This window comes from Schistocerca gregaria, chromosome 1 (genome assembly GCF_023897955.1).
Source record: "Schistocerca gregaria isolate iqSchGreg1 chromosome 1, iqSchGreg1.2, whole genome shotgun sequence".
Lineage (NCBI taxonomy): Eukaryota > Metazoa > Arthropoda > Insecta > Orthoptera > Acrididae > Schistocerca > Schistocerca gregaria.
In genome coordinates this window covers 285,191,319-285,213,086 of record NC_064920.1, presented here as the reverse complement: position 1 = coordinate 285,213,086, position 21,768 = coordinate 285,191,319, and the positions used below count along the sequence as shown (strand labels likewise).

At 43.8% G+C, this 21,768-nt stretch overlaps 1 protein-coding gene across 1 annotated transcript in view; it reads right to left on the bottom strand.

Annotated features, from left to right (window-relative positions):
* The window catches only part of LOC126342597 (uncharacterized), a 746,980-nt gene that overhangs the window by 296,264 nt on the left and 428,948 nt on the right, over positions 1-21,768 (bottom strand). The window contains exon 3 of the mRNA XM_050001873.1: positions 11,667-11,875. Within this exon, the coding sequence (XP_049857830.1) occupies positions 11,667-11,875 (209 nt within the window). The remainder of the gene's footprint in view (positions 1-11,666; positions 11,876-21,768) is intronic.

Genomic DNA, 21,768 nt, shown 5'->3' with positions numbered 1-21,768 from the left:
ATCGCGAGTGTAGTGTGCTAACTACTGAACCATGTAGCTCTCTGAGGTGAGAGATGAACAATAAGGGTAGACATGGAAATGAACAGAGGACGTAAATAGAACTGAACGGGAAAAGAAGAGAGGACGAAACAGACGGAGATCGAAGGAGATGGACAGAGAGAGGGAAGGAGATAGGCAGCGGGGTGGGAGGAGGAGATGGGTAGAGAGAGTAGAGATGAGGAGACGACAGAGGGAGAAGGAGCAGATGGATAGACGGGAAGAGCAAGCAAGCAGACAGACAGAGAGAGAGAGAGAGAGAGAGAGAGAGAGAGAGAGAGAGAGAGAGAGGGGGAGAGTGGGAAGAGCAGATGGATAAACAGGGGAGGGGGTACCAAAATATGAGCAGACAAGGACTTAACAGGTAATTTCTGTGTGCAAGAATTCAGTGTCAAATTGATGATAATTATATACACTCATCAAAGAAAGTTTTGCATCACCTCGGACTGAGAGTTCCGGAACCTGCCCAGAAAATTGGAATTGAGATCAACATAAATATCATTTCCGCTTTTTAATTTTCATGAAAACCACACATTGTAAGTTGTACCACCATACCATGAGACCTTCAGAGGTGATAGCCCAGATTGCTCTAACACCGATACTTCTAATGCCCAGTAGCACGTCCTCTTGCATTGACGCATTCTTGTGTTCGTCACGGCATACTGTCCAGAAGTTCATCAAGGCAGTGTTGGTTCAGATTGTCCAACTCCTCAACGGCGATTCGGCATAGATCCCTCAGAGTAGTTGGTAGGTCACGTCGTTCATAAACAGCCCTATTCAATCCACCTCAGGGATTTTCGATAGGATTCATGTCCGAAGAACATGCTGGTCAAGCTAATCGAGTGATGTTGCTATCGTGAAGGAAGTCATTCATACGATGAGCATGATGGGGGCGCGAATATTCGTGCATGAAGACGAATGCCTCGCTATTATGCTGCCGATATGGTAGCACTATCGGTCGGATGGTATTCACGTATCCTGCAACCGTTACGGCACCTTCCATGACCGTCAGCGGCGTACGTCGACCCCACATAATGCCACCCCAAAATAGCAGGAAACTTCCGCCTTGCTGCACTCGCTGTACAGTGTGTTTAAGACGTTTACCCTGACCCGGTTACCTCCAAACACGTCTCCGACGATTATTTGGTTGAGGGCATATACGACATTCATCGGTGAAGAGAACGTGATGCCAATCCTGAGCAGTCCATTCGGCATATTGTTGGGACCATCTGTACCGCGATTCTTGGTGTCGTGGTTGCAAAGATGACCTCGCCATGGACGTCGGGACTGAAGTTGTGCATCATGCAGCCCATCGCACACAGTACGAGTATCAGTCGTAACAGGATGTCCTGTGGCTGCACGAAAAGCAATATTCAACATGGTGACGTTGTTTTCAGCGTTCCTACGAGGCATAATCCGTAGCAAGCGATCATCCAGTGCAGTAGTAGCCCTTGGGCGGCCTGAGAGAGGCATCTCATCGGCAGTTCGTGTCTCTCTGTATCTCCTACGTGTTCAAACATCATCGCTTGGGTTCACTCCGAGACGCCTGGGCACTTCCCTTGTTGAGAACCCTTCCTGTCAAAAAGTAACGAAGCGGACGAAATCTAATTACCTAGGCATGGTTGAACTACAGACAACACGAGCCACGTACCTCCTTCCTGTTGGAATGACTGTAACTGATCGGTTGTCGGTCCCCTCCGTCTTCTAGGCAGTGCTCATGCATGACTGTTTACACCTTTTGGTGGGTTTACTGACCTCTCTGAACAGTCAAAGGGACTGTATCTGTGATACAATATCCACACTCAACGTGCATCTTCAGGAGTTCTGGGAACCGGAGTACTGCAAAACTTTTATTGATGTGTGTATATGACTGAGTCAACTGCTGGAGATGATCTGAATTGTTACAATGTTCTGAAATATCAGATATGCGAAGATCACTTGAACATTTTATGTATTACCGATTTCGCTAGATCTGTTTCGTGACCATTGCATCTTGTAACATTTGACAATGTGTTACAAGACAGGATAATGACAGCAGAGATCAGTCGAAACGGTAAACAATAAAAACATGTCCAGGCGATCTTGGCGTACCTGATATTTCAGAATGAGGTACCAACTCGGGTCGCCTCCGGCAGGTCATATATTGTCAAACATATAATTACAATATAATTTCAGAATAATGTAATGAAAATAATAATGTAATAATGTAATAATAATAATAACAATAATAATAATAATAATAAGAAGAAGAAGAAGAATAGGAATAAGAAGAAGAAGAAGAAGAATGTGTTCCTTTTCTAGCCGTAGTAGAGATCTGCTTCCAATTTGACAAAAAAAATTTACTACCAGCCACCCTTATCTTTAAGAGAAAGTCCATGCAGATCTTAGAAAGTTATGTTACTTTCAGGCGACTATTGAAAACATCTTGTTGGCCGGTGAACAACAATAGTGTATATAGGTTACACCAACACAAATGTACACGTCAATAGATTCATTGACTATATCCTGTGAAGTTACAATAGGCTAGCTTGTAGAACTAGAGTGTTCTTGCAATATGCAGTGGGTAGAGATTGAGTGAACATGCTCGGTAGAAGAGTGGACGCAACACAAAAGTGACCTAATGAAACATGACAATTACTTATTCCCAGTTGCAGATCTACAAAGATGACAGAGATCAGAAACAATTGAAGCGCTGGAGTAATACGACAATTGAAAGACGATGACTGCAGTAAGCAAAAAAACAAGCTACTTATAAAATATCTTAGCATTATGTAGTCTATCTGAAATCTTTCAGTCTCTCAAAATCTTTTCCACATATATAGCTTTCCTTCCTGGTTTTTAACCAAGTGCTTCGCCAAGCTTAAATTGCCTTCTGTACAAAACTCTACCAGCCGGCTTCCTCCTTTATTCCATTACCCCAGTCCTCATTCAAATAGGTCCTATTTTTCTTCTCTTCTTCCTACCGAACGCCAGTCCCACATCACAATTAAATTTTTCCTCTCCCTTAACTATCCGAATTATTCATTTTGTTTCGTGGAATAGTCTCTCAATCTTTATACCATCTGCTGTGTTATTTGGCATACAGAGTTGCACTATTATGTGCACAGAACTAAACAATTTCCTACATCCGGTTCTAGAATGCTACAAAACTTTACCAACAAATATAAATACACATCAAATTGTAAATGGTGACTACTAATCTACTATGAAATGTAGATGTGTATATGGAAAAAATCATGTAGCAGTCTTAGTACATGTAACTTCGGAGGCACATCCACATAAGATGTTGTAGTTCTGACATTCTAGCGGTAGGAGCGTGGAGAGCCGTCAGCTGACAAATTTGAAAAGGGAAGTCAGTACGCAGAAGTTAGATGTAGTGCAAATTAGTGAATTTCGATATCAGGAAGAACAAGATTCCTTATAGTATTAGTACAGCCTCATACTCCTAAACAGAAAACCAAATACGGGTAATGTCGGAGCAGCGCAGGGATTAGCCAAGCGGTCTAGGGCGCTGCAGTCATGGACTGTGTGGCTGGTCCCGGCGGAGGTTCGAGTCCTCCCACGGGCATGGGTGTGAGTGTTTGTCCTTAGGATAACTTAGGTTAAGTAGTGTGTAAGCTTAGGGACTGATGACCTTATCAGTTGAGTCCTATAAGATTACACACACATTTCAACAATTTTTTTTTTCTTTTGTAATGTCGGAGTACATCTAAATATGAATAAGAAAATAAGAAAGCGGGAAAGTTACTACGAACAGTATAGTGAATGTAGTGTCGTAGTCAAGATTAACATGAAGCCATTATTGTACAGTTGACGTTAAACCATAACCGTAGTCAGTGATTTCATTGTTTATTGGATGCAGTTGTTAACTGTCTGGAGCATTGTTAATGATTTTGTAGTACATCACCGAGACTGTGTTCCGGTGACTGATTTTGCTTGACTATACGAACCTGTAACTTTATTTCCTGATCTAAGGAAGCTATGAACTGTAATCATATCTGCATAAAAACCTTAATTTTACCTTTGCATTTGTGGCAAACTGAATGTTTGGTTCTTGACGTTTGCTGCTCATACCCGTGAAAAAGTAGTGTGCAGTTAAATGTACTTTATTTCAAATGTGTTTTCCTGTTCGCTGTATTCGAGTCTTTGCTCCCATAACAAACATTCATTACTGTTTAATCGCTTTTTATTTTGATGAGTAGTTCATATGAGGTCAACTGATCCACGTGTACGAGCATTGTTTAATAATTACTGATGTGGTCAAAACATAATTCTCTGCTTTCATCACCATCACTAATTGCTATAAATAGTAGTAATAATGGTAGAAGTGGTTGTATTCATACGTTATTCATCTTACGAATTGAACCTGTAGTGGTATTTCACTTTTAGAAAAGCACAAATTTTTTATACCTCCATACGTTCACTAAAAATCTTGTATCTGGTGCGACAGTGATTTGAACTGTCGTCACCTCTAACGCAATTCCAGTGTTTCAGTCACTGGACTAGCTCGTTCGGTCATGTTACTGAAGGAAGCATCCTGGCATTTGCCTAAAGCAGTTTATGAAAACTAGGGAAAAACCAATTAGAAATGCATGTCACAAGTTCTGTCACCGCGTAGAAAGGGGCTATCTGCTTCAAACAGAGTAGTCTCAGACGTTTTACCTCTTGTATATCACAATTAATTATATAACAACGTAAATAACGAATTACTAAACTAAGTAAGAGTCCCCCCATGGGCAATAAGATTTTCAGCTCATAATGTTAATAAGATGTTAGTATTACCTAATACAGAGTTTTGATGAAAAGTACCTCAGAAAAGAAATATTTTGCGAATCGAATAAATGTTTTCTAAGTATTCCTCGATCAAAAATGCAGACGGTAATGAATAGATATTTTGTTTTTTTTTTCAAATTTAGGTAAAAAACCTTTTAACATCTGTTGACTGCAACGGAATCTGTAATACTGGACGCGAACTGTAAACACGTTACGATTTGCAAGGAGAGGTTCGCAATACCTCTGCAAGTTTTTGCAACGGAGAGATTGTCACTGGCACCACCTGGGAATTGAAGTTTATGGAGGTTGCAAGGAAGTGAGCTCTTGCTGTAGCTTTTCAACTACCTCTCGACAAAGTGGGCCACGAGTTGCAAAGGTAAAAAGGGTCCGGCATGGCTATAAAAACATGAATTTGACAGTCATTCGCAATTTGAAGATGGCCTTACAATTTCATCGGATAAAACAGACATAACTGCAGAAAAAAACCAATGAATTGAAAACGTTATTAGCAAAGGTAGAATTCCAGTTTCTTCTTCTAAAAAAAGCTGAATTTATTACAAACATCAAATCACCACCCACGGCATTAAAGGTAGAAGAAAGCAAAATAAAATTGCCTGAGAAATTTAAATAAGTAGGGGAGTAGACAGAAGCAAGCTCCTCTGCAAAGATAAATTGGTATTGTGGATCAGGTAAGTCTGTTTAAAATAACCAAAAGTGTGTAGAAGAAGAAAAGAATACCAATTAATGCCAAGATGGGACAGTACCAAAGAGTTACACGAGGCTCTATACGCAGCAGAATGGTTTGCAATTCGAAGTAAGAGGCGACAGATGTCGAGAAAATTCCTAGGTCCAGTCTAAGAAAACGTCGGATTCAAAGGACGAGGTACAGCTGTAGAGCAGTAACGCCCCTGAATTATTTGTGTGAAAACTATTAATGTTTATTAAATAAAGCAAACGTAATTTGCCGTCTGCATTTTTATTCACCATGTCTAGACATTTATCTCTCACCATTGTCACCCTAGCGACGTACACATTTCTTTCGACTGTAGAATGTTTGACTAAGTCAACAGAGCCACGACTTCACCTCTGCTAGCCGTGTTTCATTACCATCACAGTGAAGTTCTTGAGGGTGTTCGAAATCGAATGGAGCAAAGTCGGGCCTGAGTGTATGATGATCGTTGAGAGTGAACCCAAGGGATCGGATTATTGCAAATGTTACAGCGCTGTTGTGTGCTCTGGCATCGCGATGCTGAAAGGTGCGGGGGGGGGGGGGGGGGGGGGGGGGAGGTGATTTGTAGACATGAAGAATGAATGAGTAGGAAATTAATAAATTTTGTTTTATTTAAAAAACATTCTGTGTTTTGACGTAGACATCCGGTGGCATTACTTTCCACCACGCCCTCGTAAAAAGGAATTCATCTGCACTGCCATTACGATTCAACCAAGATCGAGAAGTCGTACCTTGGTCAACCAGAAACCAAAGAAGACGTTATTGACCGAGGTGGAAAAGGACTTTCAAGAAGTCATAACAACAGTGGGTGACTTCCATTAACGTATTCTGTCCAAGAGTAGACTCCAGTAATATGTATATTCCCAAGGAGAAGGCAAAATTAAAAACTGACAAATCTTGGAATGAAGTGTTTAACCAAGTGCTCAGTTTCAGGCGCAAGTGGGAGTGCAGTTAGAATAGCGATTTTGGGAGATGGCGAATAGGAAAACAGAAAGATCGCCGGTGAAGATTTTACACAAGTATTCGTCCAAGAGAAAGGAAAACGATATTGTTATCTTCACCTTCTTTGCTTCTTCCACTTCCTATCATGCACTACCAGCATTCTTTCAGTTTCATATAATTGTCGGTTATTGCTCTGTGGCAGCAATGTTCTCATCGAAGCTGTATGAAATGGTCAATTTCGTAGGAAGTCCACTCAGCACTAGTTTTTTTTTTTCAATTCATTACCAACACTGTCCACCTACAACGCACATTCGAAGTCCCAGTGAAACCACCATGGGTGCAAAGATGCCTGAAAGGCCGTACAAATTGCACTGGACAGAGCCACTTTCGTTCATATACTTAACTGAAATGATCGTAAGGCACTGATGAGCGAGTATCTTCAACCGGGGAAGCTTGGCTGCCGAGTTGAAGGTCTTTTCCGTATACGCCACAGTGAGCGACTTAGGCGTCGATCATGATGAAATCATGCGGTCAACACAGCACTCTGTCGGAGCGAAGAAAATCACTAGCCTGGCAAGAAATCGAACCTGAGCCTGCTGCTTGGCACTCAGAGACACTGGCCACTGAGCTAAGAGGCGGAGCTTCTAGTCTACTTAATAAATAGGTCGCGTTCGTCGATCCTCGGGGTAGCTGGACGTCCATGCGGAATCTTTTGCTGATAATGTCACTTCGTTGTTTTCAAGAGCGGATTCAAATCTTGGCTCTTGGAGACAGTGACTTCACCCTCTTAACCTCGTCATAATTGTAATAGCGTTTATATTTCTACAATATTAGGTTGTTTTCCAAGTTTCTCAGGTAACATCACGAAAATAACATAATATTAACACCGATAATCTTGAAGGAATTGTAGGAAATTATGAGCTACGATAAGCAAAGGATAGTTTTCAGTGGCTTTCCTGAGGGCTAGCCAGCGTTAATGCTCTACAATCCTGAAAGCTCCAGTGTCCGTGCCAGTCAGGGAAAGGATCTCAATCAACAGCTGACCAAAACACTACCTACAACAAAGCCGGGTGGAACCGGAAAAAGACAAGAAACCGAATAAAGCAAAACAGTAAGCGAAGCCAGCAGGACAGCTCCTCAAACGGAAGCGGAAATGTCTCAAGGAATAGCATTTCCCTCATTCAGATGCTCAAAATCTATGCAGACCAATATTTAAAATTGCATTCTAAGTGAAACAAATTTACAATTGCATTAAGAAGTGAAACAATCACAATTTGAATCCACAAATCAATTTTATCCCTGGTCAATTAAAGCAGTGTCATTGGCTATTACTGCATGACACACGAACATCTCGAATTTAAGGATTTTAAAGTTATATATATATATATATATATATATATATATATATATATTCACTGCAGCTTTTTGTAAGTAAAAGCGATGTACTCAGTACTAATGCAAGCCAATTAGTATTGTTATATTACAAACTTTTACATATATTTCATTGTTAATACTGTCAGAAACCTAGGCACCTTTGCTACTTTCTTGTAATGGCGAAAGCAATTTAAATTACACGGGGCTGTGTGGGGGAAAGTGTTGGGACAGGAGGAGGAAAGAAAAAATAGCATCTGCAATGTAATAAATACTGAAGTTTTTGGCAAATTATTAAACCGCTTTAACTTTAAACTTAACTTTGTTCTGCGAAAATACTTTATAATTAAAACTTTTCTTGTAGTTCTTGTCTTTATTTCTATGCTCAACTGCCACAGAAAACAAAGATAAACTTTTTAGATGTTTTAACGAAAAACACAGTGGAATTCATTTCAGATTCCTACAAGAGCTTGTGCTCTCATGACATCGGTGTCGACTGTACGTTACACCTACTCTACCTTCCTTCCTTCTTCATGTCCAAGAAACGTTTCATGGGGTCAACAGATAACACTATCTTAGTGACATACACCGGTATCCAAAATTAAAGCAACACATTTTGGAAGGTTGCGTTTATTTTACTACAAAATAGTATAAACAGTTGATAGTTAAATGGAAACAATGTAAAGAATACAGAACGTAATCAACAGCAATATGCATAACGGTAGAGAAAGAAACGTTATTCCTTTTTCCCCAACTTACTCTGACAACTGGTTACTGCCCTCAGTATTTGGTGTAACCACTTTTGGCTCCAATGTAGGCCCGACAACGATGGGACATGCCGTGAATGTCGTCATCAATCGGATGTTTAGGCAATAACGCCCATTCTTCCTGCAGAGCTGCTCACAAATCTTGGAAAGTAATTGGTAGATACTAACACGAAGCAACCTGTCTCCCCAGTGCATCCGAGACATGCTCTATGGGACTCAAATCAGGAGAGTGGGCAGACCTAGCCATGCGTGCAGTATCTTTCGTTTCCAAAAAAAATATCAACCTCACATGCTCTTTGAGGTGGAGCATTATCGTCCGTTAATACAAAATCTGGGACCACAGCACCTCGCAACTATCGCGCACAAAATCCCATGATATCGTCACGGTAGCTGGCAGCAATTCAGTCTTGCTGGTCCAACAGTACAATTGCATAAAGTGTTGTTCGAAAAGTCAACATAATCCCTGCGCACACGATTAGGGGTCCTCCTCCATATCGCTCTCTTTTCACAGTATTTGAGTCCCAAGATCGTGTTCCACGTGTCCTTCAGACGCGAATCATGACGACATCTCCTGACAAAAAAATGGCTCTGAGCACTATGGGACTCAACTGCTGTAGTCATCAGTCCCCTAGAACTTTGAACTACTGAAACCTAACTTACCTAAGGACATCACACACATCCATGCCCGTGACAGGATTCGAACCTGCGACCGTAGCAGTAGCATGGTTCCGGACTGCGCGCCTAGAACCGCGAGACCACTGCGGCCGGCATCTCCTGACAATTGGCATGATTTTATCATGATTTAGTCACAGGACGGGGAAATAGCAGTTTCGTGCTTTAATTTTGGACACCAGCGTATTTCCTGCTTTTTGAAAGATGGGGTCCGAACACCTTTGGAAAAAGCTACTGGTTTCACTGAAGGATGGGCCATGTGGGCAACTCTGAACTATCTCAGAACTGGGTTTATGAGGTAAAATGACCATTTGCAGAAATATGAGGTTACTCTACAGTTCAACAAACTATGGAGATTTAAACCAGTGTAGAATGTGTCCTGAACGATGTTCCACTGATGATGCCCACTAGCTTTGAACCGTTGTGATTGTCAGATAATGTGCTTTAGTTCCTTAGATTGGCATCATCGTTATCTTTATTTGTTTATACATTCTTTTAATGTATACCAATGTAAACTATGCAGTATAAGATATAAGATGAATCTTTTGAAGTAAGCAATTAATTGATAGCTTTTATTATGTAGGTATATTTCTGTATCTTTTGCATTGAAGACTGGTGCTTTGACGTGAATAAATAAAATAAACTACTCATTAGAATCCAAATAAACAGGATTATAATTATTCTCGTGGTATCACATTCACTCATTTCACTTATTCAAAAGAATTTTGTCCCCTTCCGACACATTCTAGGGCACAAGCTAAATTTCACCACAATCTACAATCAAGAAAAGAAACTAGGCTGTAATAAAACAATATTAGTACCCTGTCCTCTTACTGCCTTCGCTCGTAACATGTGATACCTCCATACAGCACGACATAATTACGTCATGTGTGAAAGTCGACAGTCCCATATCAACAGGTTCAATCAATGTTTGTGTAAAAGACCATGAGGTATCATGCACACTACAAGGAATATCGTGACAGGTTTCAGTCATCAGAGAGCTGCGAGCTCAACAGGATCGCTGGATATACACTCCTGGAAATGGAAAAAAGAACACATTGACATCGGTGTGTCAGACCCACCATACTTGCTCCGGACACTGCGAGAGGGCTGTACAAGCAATGATCACACGCACGGCACAGCGGACACACCAGGAACCGCGGTGTTGGCCGTCGAATGGCGCTAGCTGCGCAGCATTTGTGCACCGCCGCCGTCAGTGTCAGCCAGTTTGCCGTGGCATATGGAGTTCCATCGCAGTCTTTAACACTGGTAGCATGCCGCGACAGCGTGGACATGAACCGTACGTGCAGTTGACGGACTTTGAGCGATGGCGTATAGTGGGCATGCGGGAGGCCGGGTGGACGTACCGCCGAATTGCTCAATACGTGGGGCGTGAGGTCTCCACAGTACATCGATGTTGTCGCCAGTGGTCGGCGGAAGGTGCACGTGCCCGTCGACCTGGGACCGGACCGCAGCGTCTCCATGAAGCTGGGCTACAGTCCCGCACACCGTTAGGCGGTCTTCCGCTCACGCCCCAACGTCGTGCAGCCCGCCTCCAGTGGTGTCGCGACAGGCGTGAATGGAGGAACGAATGGAGACGTGTCGTCTTCAGCGATGAGAGTCGCTTCTGCCTTGGTGCCAATGATGGTCGTATGCGTGTTTGGCGCTGTGCAGGTGAGCGCCACAATCAGGACTGCATACGACCGAGGCACACAGGGCCAACACCCGGCATCATGGTGTGGGGAGCGATCTCCTACACTGGCCGTACACCTCTGGTGATCGTCGAGGGGACACTGAATAGTGCACGGTACATCCAAACCGTCATCGAACCCATCGTTCTACCATTCCTAGACCGGCAAGGGAAATTGCTGTTCCAACAGGACAATGCACGTCCGCATGTATCCCGTGCCACCCAACGTGCTCTAGAAGGTGTAAGTCAACTACCCTGGCCAGCAAGATCTCCGGATCTGTCCCCCATTGAGCATGTTTGGGACTGGATGAAGCGTCGTCTCACGCGGTCTGCACGTCCAGCACGAACGCTGGTCCAACTGAGGCGCCAGGTGGAAATGGCATGGCAAGCCGTTCCACAGGACTACATCCAGCATCTCTACGATCGTCTCCATGGGAGAATAGCAGCCTGCATTGCTGCGAAAGGTGGATATACACTGTACTAGTGCCGACATTGTGCATGCTCTGTTGCCTGTGTCTATGTGCCTGTGGTTCTGTCAGTGTGATCATGTGATGTATCTGACCCCAGGAATGTGTCAATAAAGTTTCCCCTTCTTGGGACAATGAATTCACGGTGTTCTTATTTCAGTTTCCAAGAGTGTATGTCATCACTGGTCGCACGTCTGCAGACGTCTGTGCTCACTCACCGATTACGGTGAGCCGGACGACTGAGTTGCGGGTGGGCGATCGGCGGAAGTCGACCCTGCAGCGGTAGGAGCCCGCGTCGGCGACGCGCACGCCCTCGATGGCCAGGTGCGGGCCGGGAGGCCGGTCGCCGGCCAGCCGGAAGAAGGAGCGCCCGCCGAGGCGCCGGTCGTCCGCCCAGTGCGACGGCACGCGCCCGCGAGCGTCCACGCTGCAACACGTCACCGTGGCTGCCAGTACTGGGTAACAGGTATCGCGACTGGGGGATTTTAGGAAAATAAATATTTTAAACTCGTTTCTGTAGTTACATAAATTCCTGATATTTACTTATCTGTCACATGTATGAAGAAGAGTGTATGTGTGTATGTATTGTATCTTCTTCCAAACCTCTGTACCAGTTTCAACCATATTTGGCTGAGGTGGCCACATAAATATCATAACTTAGGGATCTGGATCAACACCAGTGGAGATACAGGCATAAAAGTGATTTTCCAGCCCCTGGCGTGTAGGCTGTCCTGAACGAAAGTCAAGTTGTATGGAAACAGTATCAGCCTGCCAGATAAGTCTACCTTGCACCACAAATTAATTATCAGGGTAAGGAAACAGTTTTCCAGGCCACACCACGTAGGCTGCCCTGAATGATAAGTGTGTTGGTACAGTTGACTCCTAGGCCTGCCTTATCGAACAGCTTCGCGTGGTAACCTAAACATCAGACGCAAAGAAATTATAATTTTTTCCTCTGACGTGTACCTTTCGCTACATCATTTCGGAGCTTATCGGACTGCTTCTGAACTACATTCCAGGTACTATATATGATAATGAGCAGTGTTGGTGACTCGTTGAGATGGATAGATGAAAAGATGAACATGGAGAGGGACTGGAAGAAATAGACAGGGGAATGGAGGGGATATGCCTGAGGTAAGTTGAAGATATAGAGGGATAGTTCGTTAATGGGAAAGTGGGAAGAGGAAGCAGAGAGGGAAGGAAAGAGGAGGAGGATATGTTTTTTTTTTTTTTTTTTTTTTTTTTTTTTTTTTTTTTTTTTTTTTTTTTTTTGCTGGCACGGTAGCTCAGCGTGTTCGGTCAGAGGGTTAGCTTCCCTCTGTAATAAAAAAACTGAGTTAATCGATCAACAACGAACTTAACCGGATGTCTTACAGCGTCCGCCCGAGCATATGAAACGAACACAAGCGAACAAAATGACATTAAAAAAAAGGGGTAGCGTCTTTGATTCATAATCAATACGTCTTCGGTCCCGCGTTCTATCCCTGCCACTGCCTAAATTTTGATAAATAATCAGCATTGGCGGCCGAAGACTTCTGGTATAAGATGTCAGCCTCATTCTGCCAACGGCCTTGTCAAAGAGGACGGAGGAGCGGATAGAGGTTCAGGGCACTCTCTTGTCATAGGGGTGGGAAATTGCCCCTAAAGGCGGAAGAATCAGCAATGATCAACGACATGAGGATGCAGTAGGCAATGGAAGCCACTGCATTAAAGACACGTAACGTGTATCCACAGGACATGTGGCCTGTAGTTGAAGAAGTGTCATGATGATCTCTCCATTGGCAAAAGATTCCGGAATAGTCCCCCATTCGGATCGCCGGGGGGGGGGGGGGGGGGGGGGACTGCCAAGGGGAAGGTTACCATGAGAAAAAGATTGAATAATCAACGAAAGGATAATGTTCTACGAGTCGGGGCGTGGAAGGTGAGAAGCTTGAACGTGGTAGGGAAACTAGAAAATCTGAAAAGGGAAATGCTAAGGCTCAATCTAGATATAGTAGGGGTCAGTGAAGTGATGTGGTAGGAAGACAAGGATTTATGGTCAAATGAGTATCGGGTAATACCAACAGCAGCACAAAATGGTATAACAGGTGTAGGATTCGTTATGAATAGGGCAGAGGGTGTGTTACCGTGAACAGTTCAGTGACCGGGTTGTTCTAATCAGAATCGACAGCAGACCAACACCGACAACGATAGTTCAGGTATACATGCCGACGTCGCAAGCTGAAGATGAACAGATAGAGAAAGTGTATGCGGATATTGAAAGGGTAATGCAGTATGTAAAGGGGGACGAAAATCTAATAGTCATGGGCGACTGGAATGCATTTGTAGGAGAATGAGTAGAAGAAAAGGTTACAGGAGAATATGGGCTTGGGACAAGAAATGAAAGAGGAGATAGGCTAATTGAGTTGTGTAGCAAGTTTCAGCTAGTAATAGCGAATATCCTGTTCAAGAATCACCAGAGGAGGAGGTATACTTGGAAAAGGCCGGGAGATAACGGAAGATTTCAATTAGATTACATCATAGTCAGACAGAGATTCCGAAATCAGATACTGGATTGAAAGGCGTACCCAGGAACAGATATAGACTCAGATCACAATATAGTAGTGATGAAGAGTAGGCTGAAGTTCAAGACATTAGTCAGGAAGAATCAATACGCAAAGAAGTGGGATACGGAAGTTCTAAGGAATGACGAGATACGTTTGAAGTTCTCTAACGCTATAGATACAGCAATAAGGAATAGCGCAGTAGGCAGCACAGTTGAAGAGGAATGGACATCTCTGAAAAGGACCATCACGGAAGTTGGGAAGGAAAACATAGGTACAAAGAAGGTAGCTGCAAAGAAACCATGGGTAACAGAAGAAATACTTCAGTTGATTGATGAAAGGAGGAAGTACAAACATGTTCCGGGAAAATCAGGAATACAGAAATACAAGTCGCTGAGGAATGAAATAAATAGGAAGAGCAGGGAAGCTAAGACGAAATGGCTGCAGGAAAAATGTGACGACATCGAAAAAGATATGATTGTCGGAAGGACAGACTCAGCATACAGGAAAGTCAAAACAACCTTTCGTGACATTAAAAGCAACGGTGGTAACATTAAGAGTGCAACGGTAATTCCACTGTTACATGCAGAGGAGAGAGCGGATAGGTGGAAAGAATACACTGAAAGCTTCAATGAGGGTGAAGATTTGTCTGATGTGATAGAAGAAGAAACAGGAGTCGATTTAGAAGAGATAGGGGAACCAGTATTAGAATCGGAATTTAAAAGAGCTTTGGAGGACTTAAGGTCAAATAAGGCAGAAGGGGTAGATAACATTCCATCAGAATTTCTAAAATCATTAGGGAAAGTGGTAACAAAACGACTATTCACGTTGGTGTGTAGAATGTATGAGTCTGGCGACATACCATCTGATTTTCGGAAAAGCATCATCCACACAATTCCGAAGACGGCAAGAGCTGACAAGTGCGAGAATTATCACACAATCTGCTTAACAGTTCATGCATCGAAGCTGCTTACAATAATAATATACAGAAGAATGGAAAAGAAAATTGAGAATGCGCTAGCTAACGATCAGTTTGGCTTTAGGAAAAGTAAAGGCACGAGAGAGGCAATTGTGACGTTACGGCTAATAATGGAAGCAAGGCTAAAGGAAAATCAAGACACGTTCATAGGATTCGTCGACCTGGAAAAAGCGTTCGACAATATAAAATGGTGCAAGCTGTTTGCTACGGTCGCAGGTTCGAATCCTGCCTCGGGCATGGATGTGTGTGATGTGCTTAGGTTAGTTAGGTTTAAGTAGTTCTAACTTCTAGGGGACTGATGACCACAGCAGTTGAGTCCCATAGTGCTCAGAGCCATTTGAACCATTTTTGCAAGCTGTTCGAGATTCTGAAAAAAGTTGGGGTAAGCTATAGGGAGAGACGGGTCATACAATATGTACAACAACCAAGAGGGAATAATAAGAGTGGACGATCAAGAACGAAGTGCTCGCATTAAGAAGGGAGTAAGACAAAGCTGTAGCCTTTCGCCCCTACTCTTCAATCTGTACATCGAGGAAGCAATGATGGAAATAAAAGAAAGGTTCAGGAATGGAATTAAAATACAAGGTGAAAGGATATCAATGATACGATTCGCTGATGACATTGCTATCCTGAGTGAAAGAGAAGAAGAATTAAATGATCTACTGAACGGAATGAACAGTCTAATGAGTACACAGTATGGTTTGAGAGTAAATCCGAAAAAGACGAAGGTAATGAGAAATAGTAGAAATGAGAACAGCGAGAAACTTAACATCAGGATTGATGGTCACGAAGTCAATGAAGTTAAGGATTTCTGCTATCTAGGCAGTAAAATAACCAATGACGGACGGAGCAAGGAGGACATCAAAAGCAGACTCGCTAAGGCAAAAAAGGCATTTCTGTCCAAGAGAAGTCTACTAATATAAAATACCGGCCTTAATTTGAGGAAGAAATTTCTGAGGATGTACGTCTGGAGTACAGCATTGTATGGTAGTGAAACATGGACTGTGGGAAAACCGGAACAGAAGAGAATCGAAGCATTTGAGATGTGGTGCTATAGACGAATGTTGAAAATTTGGTGGACTGATAAGGTAAGGAATGAGGAATTTCTACGCATAATCGGAGAGGAAAGGAATATGTGGAAAACACTGATAAGGAGAAGGGACAGGATGATAGGACTTCTGCTAAGAGTTGAGGGAATGACTTCCATGGTACTAGAGGGAGCTGTAGAGGGCAAAAACTGTAGAGGAAGACAGGGATTGGAATACGTCAAGCAAATAATTGGGGACGTAGGTTGCAAGTGCTACTCTGAGATGATGAGGTTAGCACAGGAAAGGAATTCGTGGCGGGCCGCATCGAACCAGTCAGTAGCCTCGGTGACTGCTTGCTGATTCCCCTTATTCCACCTCAGTTACACAATGTGGGCGATTGCTGCACAAACACTGTCTCCACATATTCTTACACTACCATTACTCTGCCGGCCACTGTGGCCGAGCGGCTCTAGGAGCTTCACTCCGGAACCGCGCGACCGCTATGGTCGCAGGTCCGAGTCCTCCTCGGGCATGGTTATGTGTGACATTCTTAGATTAGTTAGGTTTAAGTAGTTCTAATTTCCAGGGGACTGATGACCTCACATGTTAAGTCCCACAATGCTCAGAACCATTTGAACCAACCATTATTTACCATGCAAACATTTGGGGTTACACTAGTCTGGTATGAGACGTTACCGGGGGGTGGGGGAGGGGAGGGGGTGCGATGAGGTTCGGGGTGTCCACTGGGAATCGTACCGCACAATAACCCTTGGTTCGGTATGAGGCAGCGGTAGGGTGGGTGGACAGCTGTGGCCTGTTGTGGGGTTGGTGGACCACTGAGGGCTGCAACGGGACGAAGCCTCTCCGTCGTTTCTAGATCCCCGGATTAATAAACAATAAACACTTGTTCGGTGTCAGGGTGAGGAAGGCGAGGAAGCAGCGGATTGATTCCGTGAGTAGTGCCTTCGAAAGCTTCCTCTGTCTGAAATTGGGAATAATATCGCCTTCTTAGTAGGAGATTGCCATTACTGACTACAAATAATACATCGATTGCAGTGTCAAATGACCCATTCATCCAAACATTTTGTGAGATTGAGGGCGGGTAGCCACAGCGCTGCAAACAGCGACTAAGGTTAATGAATTTATGTAATTTTGCTGTTGCAGAAAATATTCGGTACCTTACAATGGTTCGGTAAGCTAGTTTGCAGTACACAGGACGGTACATCGTAGTTATAAAATTCAGGAGATTCGTCTAGTACAGGAAGATAAAGTGCAGATTTTGAGTTACTTTGAGAAATTACCTAATCCCCTATTGAGTATATTGAAAGGCTTGGAAACATTTACTATTGATACAGTGTAGCAATTGGTGACATTTTTGTGGTTTTTGTGGTATTCAGAGGCAGGCTTATGTGTTTAGAGTACCGCGGGTGATAGTATTTCAAAATTATGAACCCATTGTCTAGGTTCGTAGGCCGATATGATTAGTGTTGTGCTATCAGACCAGGGAATTCTGGAGTAGTTGTGCAACAGGATTCTGAGGGAGAAGTTGTCACCTACGAGCAAGAATATCGTAGGAAGCCGTTGGCTGAATATATCTCGGTTCGGATGGTCGCCCTTGCCAAAGTCGAAAGTAGTGACCACTATAGTACAGGAGCTTTTGTGTTCTGGTGGTAGAGAAACCATCCACCTCTATCAGTTAACATCGTTTGGTCAGCGGTATATTAGGTATTACGTAAGCCTACATTTGGCCATGCTTGTGAGAATTTTGTCATGACTGATGACTCTGCTCCCAAGGATGTTCCCTTTTGCAGTGTCAACCGCATTAAGAGATGTTGTCACTGTGGACAGCCATGTCACATTCCTCGCGATTATCAAATTCGGCGGAAGACACAGTCGGCAGGTGACGCCTAAAGAACTGTAGGCGGTTTCTATGTCTTGAATTACTGAGGGCCCGTAATAAGGTGAATGGACTTACTAGTAATTCTGCACCCTTTGTGTATATCATTAACCAGTGTGTGCATTATTAGACTCAGGCTATACATTTAATTACTGAAGCATAAATGGTAGGTTAGCCACTTAACTAGTGATAAATTGTCTGAATTACAACTCGTCATGCAAACTTGCATTGCTGTTGAAAGTCAACAGTGAGTTCCAATAGGGTCATCGCTGGCATTTCTAGGATTGCAGAGGTTTCCTGGCACTAGGAAGTGTTAATATTGAACAGTTTGAGTAGTGATGTTTGTTAACCTAACAGATCGTAAAAAACGCTCGGTTATTCAGGATTATTCGCATGGGGTTTTATATTTCGGATTTTGTCCTTCGGCAAAGTTCCATTTTTGTCGATGCGGTGATTTTTCCAGTTTTTGCTCTATATTAGGTGGTCATGGTGGCTTTAAAGTGGACAGCTTCTTCGAGAGAGAATTCAAGAGTTATTATAGTTGTTGCAACACTTTCTGGGTGTTTTTGCGTATAAAATAGGTGTCACCAATAAAACACTGTTGGATCCACTTGTCGTATAAAGCGCGAGTTAGACATCATTTTGCAGCCTGTCACCCCCAAAAATGAATGTGCTGAGGTATATAATCGTGCTGATTAAAGTGTTTTGAATTCTATGGCATTTTTCGAGTCAGTACCCTCGCCTGACTTAACATTATTCTTTTACTCCGCTCACTGGAACTCGATATTTTTACTGTGCTGGACCTGAATCAAGCTTATTGCCAGATCCCCTTTGCAAAAAAATTCAAGGTTGTCACGGATTGGAACTTCCGTGAGTTTAACAAAGTGTCTTTCGGGTTATCAGCTATAGCAGCCATTGTATCTAGGCTTCTCGAAACAGTGTTGAGTGATATTAAGTAGGTGTGTAATTAGGTGGATAATGTCGTTATCTAGAGTAAGTCTACTCCCGAACATCCGACAAACCCTCGCCAAGTCTGACCACGCTCAGGGAAGCGGGACTTGCAGTGATCCCTAACGAGGTTAACGGAACAAATCTCCGTTCTTTGGCATTCGCTTTCCGTCAATCTTGAAAGGGTTGATCACTCATGAACTCGGGCTAAACATTATTTCCGACCACACAAGAGAGGAATATTCCAGTTCATGGTCAGGATAAACAGTTTTCATAAATTCCTAGTTTCGCGGGACCTGTGGTTTCTTTGAATTTGTTACGTCGAAAGGAACAACTATATAAATGAACTGAGAGACAGCAAGCAGCCTTTGATGGCCTGAAGACTGCATTAAGTAGCGCTGTTGCGTTGGCTGTCCCAAATTTTGACCATACTTTTATTGTCCAGACTGATGAATCTACCTCTGGGGTTGCAGCATCGGAGAGCGTAGACTCATCCCGTAAGCTTCGAGACCGGTAGCTCGTAGTCAGAGTCCATGCTCCACCTGTGAGCTTAAGGCATTCGCCGTGTTGTTCGTCAGCGAAATATTTAAAGTCTACCTCAAGCGTCGTGAATTTACCCTCGCAATGGACAACTTAGACCTCGCGTAAGTACTGTCGAGTCCTCGCATAACCGGGCGTATCGCCCATTGGGCAGTCCGAATCTCCGCCTTTCCGACAAGCATATTAGAGGATGAGAGAGCACGTTGGCAGACGCCCTTAGTCCCATTTTCGAGGAGCAAGAGTCCTCTTCTTCTGAGGAACCCAGGCGGGGGAAATAGTGATCGTGCAGTGCTACCGAGCTGCCGACGCTGTTAGGTGACTTGGGGGAACAGCAAGAGCAAAATCCAGAGATCGGGTTTATGAAAAGTCGCCTGAAATCTGGTGAACATGTACCAGGTAATCAGCTACTGATGGTTATCCTTCGAGTGCCTACTAAACAGTGCCGCGTGGGATTAGCCGGTCTATGGCGCTGCAGTCATGGACTGTGCGGCTGGTGCCAGCGGAGGTTCGATTCCTCCCTCAGGCACGGGTGTGTGTGTTTGTCCTTAGGATAATTTAGGTTAAGTAGTGTATAACTTAGGGACTGATGACCTTAGCAGTTAAGTCCCATAAGATTTCACACACATTTTACTTAAGAGGACGAAAAATTAAAAACTTGCCTGCTAAGGGCGCTGGTCACAACTGTGTTCTAGTACTATCAAGAGTCGATTTTAGGGGGACACCTAAATATTTATAAAACAATACATGAGATCAAGGGATCATTAATATGGCTGCCTCTGTGTAACCATGCGCCGAAAATCCTGGGTCAGTGCCAGGATTGTAAGATTGCTAAACCTAATTCTGACAAAGGACCTTGCTCCAGTCCACGTGATCCATGCGGCAAATGGAGCGTATATTCATAATTATATATGACCTCTGCCTCGCACTCAAGCAGGTCACAGATACATCTTTGTGGTTCCCGATTCCTTTCCCCATTTGTGTGGTTACTGCCTAGTGAAGGGACGACAATTGGTGTCAGTATTCAGCATATGGGTAACATATTCTTACTGTTTTGGTCCTCCCAATGTTCTGGTGAGCGAAAATGCTCCGGAATTTACTTCTAATGAGTGTCGAAATTATTGTTTTCATCAAGGAAGTAAGCATGTTAACAACACCCTACTTAGGGGAAATATGTAACAATATCTGAGGGTGGTGCTGATTGTAAATCACATACAAGAATAGGCTAAGACGGATAGCTCCTTATCATGGCTTAATTTGGAGTTCAATACTGCAAAACAGGAAACTCATCGAGCGTCTACTGTGACTCCTTTGAACTTCACTTTAATCAATGTATGGTCACTTTCACACTTGTTGCTGGAAAAAGTATCTCCATAGCCTGTCAAAGATAACTGGAGGAGTGCAAGGGATAACATAGAAAAGACCCATGAAAGAGAAGCAGGTCTGTCAACAATGGTTGGTTGCCTGTAAAGATCAAGGTGGGAGACATAGTTTCCATCAGAAATTTTGAGGGTCGTGACGTTGGAAGCAGGGCTATGAGCAAGCAGGTACCTTGCCTTAGATGTTCAAGGCGCGTCTTAGAGGTGCTAACCCTTGTAAGTCGGGGTGTGGAGACAGGTCTTTGCAAAAGGGTGAACCTAAGCCAGGTAAAAGTAGGCGATAATGACTAGTTTTCGTTTTGTGCATTTTGTAAACACTACACCAGGGGTCGAGCTTAAGGGGGGCAGGTAATCCGTGTCGCGAATTAACTTAGTGCGTTGGGCTTTAATGTGTCCTTATCTTTGACTATAGGGCGTCCGTGGGTGGCTCCCTAAAGATCTCTGGCGGCCTCACTCTCTTAGGCAGAACACCAACGAGGCAAGTGCTTCTCGGCTGGACGGCTCGTGGGGCGTGCGGAGCACTTGGCGGTCCACTGTCGGCGGCTGTGCTTCATGAGGTGTGCTTGTAGGCCGCGTTCCGCCGTAGTTCGTGGTATCGCGGGGAGGAGTACCTTTTGCACCGCGGCTGAAGGACTGGTCGTGCAAACCGCTGTCAGCGATACAGCTATACGAAGCTACGTGCCACCCTGAAGCTTGAAGCTGCATGTTACCGTTTCTCTAATACCAACCGAGTGGCGTAGCAGCGTGGTCTGGGAACACTGCCACGGTTCGCGCCCCCTCTCCGACCCCCACCCCCCCTCTGCCCAGACGGCCGCCGTGGTCGAGCAGTTCTAGGCGCTTCAGTCTGGAATCGCGCGACTGCTACGGTCGCAAGTTCGAATCCCATATCGAATATCCATAGGTTAGTTAGGTTTAAGTACTTGTAAGTTCTAGGGGACTGCTGACCTCAGATGTTAAGTCCCATAGTGCTCAGAGCCATTTGAAACCACTGCCCCGGCGGAGGTTCGAG